This window comes from Passer domesticus, chromosome 11, assembly GCF_036417665.1.
Source record: "Passer domesticus isolate bPasDom1 chromosome 11, bPasDom1.hap1, whole genome shotgun sequence".
NCBI classification, from domain to species: domain Eukaryota; kingdom Metazoa; phylum Chordata; class Aves; order Passeriformes; family Passeridae; genus Passer; species Passer domesticus.
The window spans coordinates 9,028,114-9,039,557 of NC_087484.1; the positions used below are offsets into that span (position 1 = coordinate 9,028,114).

Genomic DNA, 11,444 nt, shown 5'->3' on the forward strand with positions numbered 1-11,444 from the left:
CTTTTTGCACTTATTCCTGTCTTTTGGGATGAATCCCTCACCGGGACCACCCCCCCCGCCTGGCCCGTGTCCTTCCGCGGGAGGTCAGCAGGGCAGTGCGGGGAGCGGAGGGGAAGCGGCAAGGGGGGGCAGACAGCTTGCAGGGGGGCCGGGGGCGTTTGGGGGGGCCGGGGGGCATCAAGCCAAATGCCCCCCGCTTTCCCTTTCAGGTCTCCAGCTCCCGGAGCTGGCTGTCTTGTGTCATTTGTTACTGCCAGGGGAGAGGGGATACCACCACCCCCCCTTTAAATTCCTGCTATTGTGGAGTGCAGACCGGGTTGGACCTGGGTATTTAGATGACATCACCGAGCAGGTTGGGTTATAAAATGAATGAAGCAGAAAGCAGCCCAAGTTCACTAGCTCGGCACTTCGCAGGCGGCAGGAGGGACCTCGGGGCTCCGCTCTGAACTTTGACTCCCGTCGGTCCCGTCCTCTCCGCGGGGCTGCCCTCGGCTCCCCGCTGCCCCCCGAGCCCCCTGCCGCTCGGCCCCGCAGGATGCAGATCTCACCCTTGCTGGCTGGTGGACTTTTACTCGCGCTGCTCTCCGTCAGGCTGGAGGCGAAGCCGGCGTCTCAGCTCCCACAGAAGGTACGGCTGGAGCTTTCTCCGGCGCTTCCTCCTCTCCCGGTCCCGCTGAGCCCTAACGGCGCCGGGGAAAACGCGGGGTGCCCGTGGGCTGCCGGAGGCAGTGCAAAGAGGGGTTCTTCTCTCCGCATGGGCTGTTTGACTGCAAGGGGGACTCCCTGCTTCTCCAGGCTGTCCCGAACGCCCGGGGACATCCGCCCCAAAGCAGAGGCTGGAGCGGGACGCGCTGTGCCCCGCAGCCCGCGGGATCGGGGCAGGGGAGGGTGGCAGTGTGCTCCCGGTGTCACCCTGGAGCCCCTCTGTGCCGGGCACGGGAGGGGGCAGAGCCGGAGCGGGGCAGGCAGCAGGTGCACGGCGGGACCGGGTGCGGGAGCAGAGCCCTCCGGGCAGCCCCGGCCAAACAGGCCGGGCAGGGACACAGAGGGGGGTGTCCCCTCCCCGCGTGTCCCTGGGGAAGGGGCGCCCCAAATGGGAGTGTCCCAGGGACCTGGCTGTCCCGAGATGCTGAGGACGAAGGATGTGCCCGAGGCCACCGACACTGGGGGGTGGTCTGGGCACAGAGATGGGGACACGGTCTGACGAGTGCCCCAGGGCAACAATGGGATAGGGGTGGCGGTGTCCCTGTAAGGCACTGGGGTGCAGGCTGAAGAAAAAGTGTTGACACAGGGGGAAGTTGGAAAAATGAATGAGGATGAACATTTCCAGGGCTTGGTGGGCAGCAGCTCTGAGCAGGGACAGAGATGGAAGGCCTGGGGGATGGGGGAACAGCAAGGAAGGAGGTGTGTCCCTCTAATTGTGGGTCAGAATTGGAGGATTGGGAGGACACAGGGAGGAGGATCCCTGATCTCCCCACCACTGCTGGGGACAGTCTGCAAGGCAGTGGCGCTTGGGGAACTGTGGGGCAGGACCCCTCCCCATAATCTGACGAGGTCTGTAAACTGGTGAGGGAGGCAGTGACCGAAGGGGTCTGAAAGGAAAGAACCTGCCAGCTTTCAGGCCCCTTCAGATTTTGGGTGGGGGAGAGGACGGGACGGAACGGGAGGACAGGATAGTGACAGCAGCACAGCTGAGGTGTGCAGCACCCTTGGAGGGGCGGTGTGGGATATGCAGTGACCGGGGCAGGAAGATGGTGTGGGTCAGGGGGATGCTCTGACCCCAGGGAAGGGAGCACAGATTTAGGGAGGGGAGAAGATGCCCTGGGCACAGCCCCGGGGTGATGGGCTGCCTTGCCGGGCACAGACCCAATCGCGAGTTTGCTCCCAGGGCTGAAACACCGACCCCTCTGCGGGTCCCCTGGGGTGTCCCCAGCACTGCTGGGGATCGCTGGGGACGGCGGCGCTCTGACCCTCTCCTCCCCACAGGCCTCCCGCGGGTCGGCGGCGGCAGCGGCGGCGGCGGCGGGCCCGCCCGAGGCGGCGGAGCGGGAGAAGGAGCGGGAGAAGGAGCGGAGCGGCGGCGGCGGCGGCGGCTCGGGCCCGCGGGAGGCGCGGGAGGCGCGGGCCGAGGCGCGGCCGCGGGCGGGCTGGGCGCGGCTGCTGCAGGACCCGCCGGGCCGCCGCCACAAGGGCCTCCACAAGAAGGGCCTGGGCAAGGGCTGCTTCGGGCTCAAGCTGGATCGCATCGGCGCCATGAGCGGCCTCGGATGCTGAGGGACCCCTGGCGGTGAGTGCGCGGCCGGGCCGGGATGGGGCCGGGATGGGGCCGGGATGGGGCCGGGATGGGGCCGGGGGCTGCGCTCCGGTACCGCGGGGCATGCGGAAGATGCGCCGCGCTGCGAACGCGAGATGCCAGCGGACGGGACTGCAGGTGCTCACCCCGCTGAGCCTCGCAACCTCCGGCTTTGCTGGGCGGGCAAAGAGCAGGACCCCAAAGTTGGCTTTATTTATTATATTCCCGTCTGGAATCCAGCGGCCCTCCCGCCGCCTTGCCCTGCAGAAGGGCAGAGACCCCAGCTGCTCCCGCAGCAGCTCAAACTGGATTCCCCCTAACTTGAGCTAGACCCGTAGGCTCCGGGCAGGATGCAGGAGCTCCGGTGCAGCCACATGCTCCTGGGTGCCCCCTCTGCTTGACACACTTAGGTGGCCTATGGATAGGTGTTAGGAGGGCAGGGTACCCCCTGTGTGCCTGCAGCTGGCTCCTGTCTCAGCCATGCTCCAGTGACTTTGATTTAAGGAAAACAAAACATAAGTTCCCCAGGTGTTTTCTAGGTGTGGTGACAGCCATGAGTAGCACTTTCCTAACTGCAGCTTTGTATCAGAGCAAGTTATGGGAGGCTGGGCGAAGTTCCTCCCACGGTGCCTCACAGCCACTGTGTAGCAACCAATGGGTGAAGGAGGGTCGCTTCCCCAAAGTGATGGGTTTGGGAAAAACATGGCAGTGCCTCCCCTGCCAGGTCTCCCTGCGGGTACTGGGGACAGTGAGGCACGGTTCTGGCCTGGCCCTGCCAGCAGGACACACACAGATGAACTCACACTTCGGGAAGCACTCACCACTGCAGCCCAGGCCATTTGCTCTTCTTCTCATGGCACAGCTCTGCAGTAACATAACTGGGCACAGAGAGGACTGGATCCAGCATCCTGCTGCTCTGCAGGGTGGTGGGAATAGCACAACCCAAAGGTGCCTACAGAATGCCACTGGTGGTCTGACCTGTCCTGGAGGGATGGGTGCTGTTTCTCTCTTCCCTCATTTAGAGACTCCTCAATATTGCCAAGTATTGCTAGCTCAGGGCTCCAAGAGCAACACACATACCCCATGTAGGCAGGTCACACTCCTCTCTCACTAAACCCATCAGAACAAGGAAAAAAACTCTAATAGACACAAGGGCAGGAGGAGCAGCAGCTTCTCTCAGCCTCTCCCCTGAGCACTAGCCAGAAAGCAAAGGGTGCACTTCCTTCCTTGCTTTAGCACAAGCAAAAAGCTCAGGAATGGCTTCTGCTGAGTCCAGCATCCCCCAGCCCCAGGCCACGGATACTCTGGCAGGGGTTTTGGCTGGGGAAGGGTAAGGGGTGCTGCATGGCAAGTACTAATGGGCACTTTGTTCTTGTTCCTTGCAGGGCTTTGAATCCGTAGTCCACTTTTTCCTACCACGCACAGCCAGGCACAGCCATCCCCCAGGCAACACCTAGAGAAGCAGAGACCCCCTTGGAATGGACAGAAGATGTGGTTGTGTTTTTCTTTTTGGTACGAGGAGTCATGGCACCAACTGTTTTGGTTTTGTTATTTTTTTAACAAGTGCTCTCTATCTTATATATATTATATATACAAACACTCACCGAGACAAGGGACAGTGCTTTTCCAAGAGACTGATGAAGCCAGCTGTATAACATTGCTGTTTGTAAATTCATGTCATGCATAAATGTATTTATGTTGTAAAGCTATTTATATATTGTTTATAAAGAGATATTTATAAAAAAATTATTTATGTAACTAAATGAAAAGTCAAGCATTGTAACATTTTTTGTCCTAAGTAGTTGAAAAACTTTAAAAAAAAATCATTCCGTGTGGCATTTTGTAACCTGTCTTTATTTATCAAATTCACATACAATTTAAATGTCAAATTGATTGATTTTAACAGAGCTAAAGAAGAAATTGTTCAGATGTTTTAGAAAAGTCAGGAGTGAGAGAAAGGCCAGCTGATATTTTAAGCTTTGATCCCATATGCAAAAGTAAACTTGTGCCCAATCCTGTGATGCTGTGATGGACTGAATCCTGCCTGGCGCTGCAGGACTCTGCAGGCCCCAGCTGAGCTCCCTGAGCACACAGCCCTGGGCAGCACATCCATGCCCAGATCCCAAATGGCACCCGTGGAAACGAGCCCTGGATGACAGCAGCGTGGCAAGGGCAGCAGCATCTGTCCCAGACGTGCTTTAACCACTTGCAGCCCATCTTCAGCCCATAACTGCAGTTCTATCACTGGTGCTGGATGGAGACGCCGTCCCTGCTGACAAAGAGCCTGCGCTGGATCTGGCCCCCGGCTGCGCTGGTGGGAGCAGAGCTTTGTGCCAGAGGCACTGCTATCCCAGGATCCAGTGGCTCACTAAGTGTCTTGTTGATATTCCCATCCGCCAGCCCTTTGCCACTAAGCTGTAAAGTCCCTTCCTCCAGCAGAGAATTTATTTAACTGAGCCAGGGACAATACGTAGACAGACCAAAATATACCGAGAGCTGCCTGGTAAGGATTCATGGACACAGCTGTTGCTAAAGCGTCTTGCTATGTAAAGTGCATGAAATAAATCGTTAAAATGACTTGGAGCTCTAAAGGAAACAGCAAGTGAGGGGGCGGGGAGTGCAGTAAACACACAAACTCCTGCTTGAAGGCTCTTTGGTCTCATTCTTCAAAGAGGCCTTAGAAAAAAAGAGAGTGGCAGGCGCCCAGCCCAGCCGTGACAGGAGTCACAAATTATGCCCTGGCCATTGTAGTGGGCTGGGAAACAACGAGCATTATGTTCTGCTGGGCTCCGGTGCCTAGGACAGGGCAAAGAGAAAGTCACCAAGACCCAGAGGCAAAGCGATCCTTTTCCTTAGCAACCAGCAGGAAACCATAGAAACCTCCAGCCAGACTCACCCCAGCTCTGACAGAACACTGGGTGCACAGAACAAGAGGATTCATCCAGACACCCGACAGCTCAATCATCAGGTTAGGAGTGCATAGGGGACATCTCTGAGCCTCCATCAGACACAGGTACCCACCTCACAGTGCCCACAGGATCCAGCTGGACAGGGAGCAGCAGCTGATGGATCACACAAGATGTTGCCTATGGGGAACAAAATCAAGACTCTGGCAGGGAGGGGAGGCAGGATAGGCAAGTGGCAGCTCCCATAGGGAATGGCAACCCACTGTCAGGGCTCTGTAAGGCAAATACACCTGTGAAGGTCACTGGAGGGGCTGTACCAGGAGCTCCTAAAGAGATGCCCATTAGAGGGGACTGTCTGCTGTCACCCAGAAAACCTAAAGCACAACAAGGAATTGCTTACTGTGCAGACCTTGCACAGCCAGGTCTGAACAGAGATGTAAGATGGTGCTGCAGGTCCTGTCCAGGTTCCTGGTCCTTGAGTATGAAGGCAGAGTAGTGACCATGATAGAGTGACATGCTGGGACCAAGGTGGGGAAATTCCCCTTCCAGTTTTGGCTTTTTCCTTCAAGCCAGAGCTGAAATAAAACCACCTGCCTAATGACAGAGGGGCTGTCCTCAACAGAGCAGCAGGGACTCAGACTCAGGAATTCAATCCACACAATTTTACCACATTAGTGAGGCAGAACCTGAGATAAGGTTGGGAGATTGAAGATCACAGCCTGGGGTCATGTACAGTCTGGATTCCTGTTTCTCCTTGGCAGCACTGTCCAAGAATAAAAGCACAGCCCACAGCATGGGTCCCTTCCATCCACTGGGCTTCCTGGGAAAAGCAAGCCCAAGGAAAAGGGCAAAGCTGTATAGCAAAAGGCCATTAGCTTAGCAGAGAAGATCAATCAGACCTAGTGCTCCTGGTGCAGAGGGAGAGGATAACAGCTTGGTTATCCTCACTTTCCTGCTTCTGGTCTGACCAGGGAGCCACCTGTCCCTTAGGATGTGGATTCCCACCAGCAGGATGGGAATATCGTGCCCGTGTGTGGTGATGATGTGCAAGAGAGGAGGCAGCACTCAGGGGTGAAAGAACACTTGGGAAAGCTGAGATCCACTCAACCTCAGCCCCTCCGTGGCACAGCCAGACCAGTGGGTCTGACAGGCAGAGAGTGGCACTGCCAGCAGTCAGTTCTCAGAGCACTGATGAGCACTTTCCTGCTTCGCTGGACAAGCAAGCATGGGAATCAGAAGTGGCTCATTAGAACACAGCAATCACCCGAAATGGCCACAACTGGGTCTCTGACAGGGGCTCAGTAGAAAACAAGGGCAGCAAGAAAGATGGGCCACAGGAATGTAATTAAGAGGCAAGGAGGCATCTTGTGCAGCAAAACCAAATTCATCTCGCATCACTGCCTCCCCTGATGGCCCGCTAGGTCAGGTTACAACATCCCATGAAAAGATCCACGGCCAGCCCTGGAAATTTCCCCTGCTACATCCCAGCCCAGACAGCATAAGTGAACAATAGCTGTTCTGGATGCAAGGTGCAGCCTCAGGAGGTGGCATCTGATATCTCAGCCATCATCTCAGAGAATGGCCTTTAGCAGAGGTGTGTACACACACCTGGAAGTGAGGGGAGAAGGAGCCCCAGGATCCCCTGGCCATACTCAGCTCAAATTAGAACTCATGGACCTACACATTTCCTGCACTACCAGCTGGATGAGGAGTAGCCAATTCAGCTTCCAAATGGGAACACTTGTGATATGACGTAGAAACAGCCTTGATTTCTCCTCTCCAGGAGCAATTCCTAGCAGGAGTTGAGCCCTCAGCCCCCAGCCTGAAAAATCTAGTGGAAAAGGACAAAGGGCTTCCTCCAGTGCTGTAGTACAAGTGCCTGGCAAAGCCCAAACAGGTTGGAGCAGACCTTGGAACACTCACAACAGGGACACTGTTGTCTCCTAATGTGTGGGAAATCCATTCTGTTCCCCCAGCCCATATTCCATTCTTTTCCCTGGTACCATTCATGCAACTCTTCCCAGGTACTTATTGCTGAAGGGTTACAAAGCCCAGCTCTGGTGACAGCAAATCCCAAAGCAATGAAAAAAAGAGAAGCCCAGAGTCCCAGAGCAAGAGAGCAAAGGAATTTTCCATCTGGAAAGGGACTTGAGGCGTGGAGCAGGGACTGCCAGGGGCAGCAACAAACATGCCCCTGCCACTTGCTCCAGGACTTCTCCAAGCATGGGCTGCTTCCCTCAGAATGCAGAAAAACAAAGGGAAGGGATCACAGGGCGACTTCCAGAGGGAGCCTGCACCTGACACAAGCGTGAGTTGAAAACAAGAAGGGAATTGAATTCAGGCCCCTTCCTGTCAGTCAGCAACTAACCTTGTCAGGAGGGATGGCAGCACTAACTGAATCAGGCAATTCATTAGGTTGGGGCACACAGAAAAAGCCCACGCTCTCTGGAGCAGAACTACAGTGAAAATCCAGGGTAATGAGTTGCAAACTGCCTTTGTAAATGACACTTCTGCAGCGACTCTGGCAGGATGGGAAAAGAGCTAATAGGAAAATCATTAGGTAGCATCCCTTTGATATTGTTGAAAACTGCACAGGCTATTTTTCCTGCCCCCTCCATAATTAACCTGGCATACTACCCATAATACTCCAGGCTGATAGTCCCACAATGGACCACCTTATCTGCATCAGGGGAAAAGAAGGGTGTGCTACTTAAAAAATTCCACGACTCCTGGAAAAGCTTAAAAGGTGTTAAGATTTCCCCCCTACCCCACACACACACATCTTCAACTCCATCACAACCAACCTCTGTCCAGCCAGGAGACCAAAACCCTGTCACAGTCAGCAGGTAGGAGCAAGGCTGTCTTGGGAAATGCATCTGCAGAGGAACTGACCTGTCCAAGGTTGCTCTCTGCAGCTGCAGCAGAGCTGGAAGGACACAGCTCTGTGCTCTGCCCCTTATTTACAACACTGTCCTTGTCCTTGATTTCCTTTATGCTAAACCAGGCTACAGCCTGCACCTCCTGAGATGCACAACAGCTCTGAGGAGCAATGCCTACCCACCTGGCTTGTCTGCCAGCAAGGAGAGGTGTCATCTCCAAGTCATGATGTAAAAGGTACAGCATCACAGCTGGCAGGTGATCCTGAAGGAACTGGTGCTCTCTAACAGCTGCGGAGGTGACAATGAAACACCGAGACGTTACTTACTGCATCAGCACAGAGCAGCCTCAGGACTGTGCTAACCATGAGACAGTGAGTGGAACACGAGGGCTGGTGAGATAAACAGCATCTTTGGGAAGAATCTGAAGGGCAGGAGAGCACTACTTCCAAACCTCATACCCATGAAAATACAGCCTATGGTCAGACAAGCCCCAAATACTGACAGAGAGGCTGACCCCTGATGGACCAAGGCTTTGCTTATCCACCCCAATCAGCTCTTCTGGAAACACAGAGCTATCATGTGTGACTAGGGCATTTCAAAACCACCTAAATGATACAGATTCCAAAGGCTCTTTGGAGATCTGGAGATGTGGAAGTGTGTGCCATCTTCTACTAGAATTAGAGCAAGCAAGGACGACTGGCACAAATTATTTTGTGGGCTGTGGGGAAATACCTATCTCAGGACTGTTAAATGACCTTGTGGCATCCCATTACTGCCTGGAATTTCCAATAGGTATGTATGCATATTCACTAGAGCAGGGACATCTCTTCCTACCAACAAGAAAAAGCTGTGGTCACAGCTACCACACTGAGGCAGTTTGCAGTAGGGCATGTCATGAGATGCACACACTGCACAAAGCAGCCTCCGGGCCTGTAGATTCACAGACAGGGAGGAAAGTGCTGCCCATTCCTTTGCCTGGCTGACCCACTGGAGAGGGGAGCAGCACCACGGGGATGCTGAGAGGCAGGGTCAGCCCAGGCTAGGGGGTAAACACACACTCTCTTTACAATCACTTACCTCTGGGAGCTCTGTGGGAGGGCCAAACTTGAGGAACTACCAGCAAAATGTCAACAGTCCCTGAGAGACACGGACCTTCGTCATGGAGCAGAATGAAACAATGACATATTCCTAAAAACTCTGCCGAGAAATTCAATCAGACTGTCAGGCTAAAACTGCATATTAAGAATACAAACTTGAGGTTACAAGTAGGAACTGAGATCTCTCTAAACTTCAATTTACCTTTCTTGATGCCCCTGGGTTACTCTCTTTCAGATTACACAAAAATATGCTATGCAGACTTAGGTTTTGGTTCCCTTGCATTAGGTCAGGTGTTATAGAGGACTTAATGGGGTGGAAAAAACAACAGGAAATCAGGTGCCCAAGATAGGGCTATCTGGGTCTATTGTGTTAGCTGGGCAGGCTCTTAGATTTCTCCATTTCCCCATTATTTAGAATAATAAAGAGCAAGGTTGTTTTTCTGCATTGCAGTTTGCAACAGGCTCAGACCAAAAATAGGAATCCCCAGCACTAACAGCCCTACAAATGCTCAAGTTTGGGCTGTTTTACTGTGTAGGGGTGGGCTTTGTGTGGTTTCTAGCTTAGCTGAACTCATATAACCCTACACAGAACTGAAAGTTTAGGAAAAGTCTGGTTTGTCCATGAGATTTATGTTTTACTACAGCTATCAAAGATAAGGGCACTGTTTCTTTGGTCTTCCCTGCAATGAGTAAGCACAAGTCTGCTTGGCACACGTGGATCAACGTATTTTGCCCTCACAGGATAAGAACACTAAAACCAAAAACACCTTCTGGGGTCTGCATCCTTTTACACTCCTTCAGGAACTGAAAGATGTTCAGCAAAATTCACTTTGCAGGGCTAGTGGGAAAATGGCCACTTCTTCCCACCACTGTCTTCTGTAAGGAACAAAAGCTTCACTTTCTCCAGCTTCACTCTGGAGAGCAGCTCTGCAGGTCCTGCTCCTGTACACGATCCATGGAGAGAGACCTGCAAGCCTGAGAACAGCTCCACAAGCATCCATGGGATTTCCTAGGGCTGCACAAGACTGATTGCAGGACTGGTCTCAAATCTGAAGACAGAAAGGTCTGTCAGCATCACTGATTTTTGCTCCTGCTCTCAACACAAGAATAAGTTAGCATTCAACTTAGCTAAGAAGGTGAGGAGGGAAGTAAAAGAAGCAGAAATTTTAAGCCAAAACTTTTTTTCTTCTGTTAAAGACTGACATCAGCACTGCTTTATTGTGTTCCAGAATTGCCTGATGTTAGCTGGTATCAACCGAGTCTCGGCAGGAATGCCAGGGACATTTGTTAGCATGAGGCACAGCTTTAGGGCTAGGGCAGCCTACCAGCACTGCAATCAGCTGAGATCCTCTCTTCCATTTTCCAGCTCAGTGCTCAATTCCATATTAAACAAGCACTAGTACAAGTGGAGCTGCAGAGCACAAAGCTAGACAATAAAGCCCTGAAGAGCAGAGGGAAGGCAGTTTCCATCCACTCTGTCTCCCTCTGGGTGGAAAAGGCAAACAGAAGTTCAATAGCTCAAAGTCTGTCCTGCTGCAATCTTGGAGCAAGCTGCAGCTGGAGCATCCCATTGCTGCCATAAACCAAAGCAGGGCAGGATGCTCACCCTGCACCAGGGAGCAGAGGCCAGCAGTGCTCAGACAAGCTGTGCTAGCTGCCTCCAGCAGGCACAGGCAATCCATGGGAGTTTGAATCAAATCTGTCTCTGCTTCCACCTCCCTCTTGTACCCATAGCAGTTCAGCTCCCTGGGCACTCCCCGCTTGAAACTGCCCACAATTCAGCCCCTAATTCACACAACTCTGCTCTGAGTTGCTGCCTTTCCTGTAGTCAACAGGATGTCAACAGAGTCTTTATCTGTTGTCCTCAAACAGCACAGCACCTCCTGCATCCTTGCCCGTTAACAACTCTGCCTTCTGCTTCATTTCTGGAATAGCTTCTAACTTTTTCCTTCAAGCCAGATTCATTAACCAGCTGCTGCAGAGCTGTTTGCCTCCCCCAGGTACTCTGTGCATGTCATTTGTTAATGACTCATCTCAGCCTGGGCTCATTGCAGACATCCCCCTCCTTTTGCAGCACCAAGCCCTTTGCTGGCACACCAGGAAAGCCAAATATGCTGACAGCTCCATCCCCTCCAACACACCAATCCCTTCTCTGTCCTCTGCCACCATCAGACATGGGACAGCTCTTTATTCAAAGTGCTATTTCCTCTCTTGCTGCTTTGCTGATCAAAGGCAATGCAAACCAAAGCGTAAATAAGATCCTCACCCC

The 11,444-nt window shown here is 53.3% G+C and overlaps 1 protein-coding gene across 1 annotated transcript; it reads left to right on the plus strand.

The window, feature by feature from the left end:
* Positions 1 to 203: 203 nt before the first annotated feature.
* Positions 204 to 4,133, plus strand: NPPC (natriuretic peptide C). Its single transcript, XM_064385534.1, has 3 exons — positions 204 to 628; positions 1,987 to 2,287; positions 3,679 to 4,133. The coding sequence occupies exons 1-2, from the start codon at positions 536 to 538 to the stop codon at positions 2,272 to 2,274; spliced, it is 381 nt and encodes a 126-aa protein (XP_064241604.1). The 5' UTR covers positions 204 to 535; the 3' UTR covers positions 2,275 to 2,287; positions 3,679 to 4,133.
* Positions 4,134 to 11,444: the final 7,311 nt, after the last annotated feature.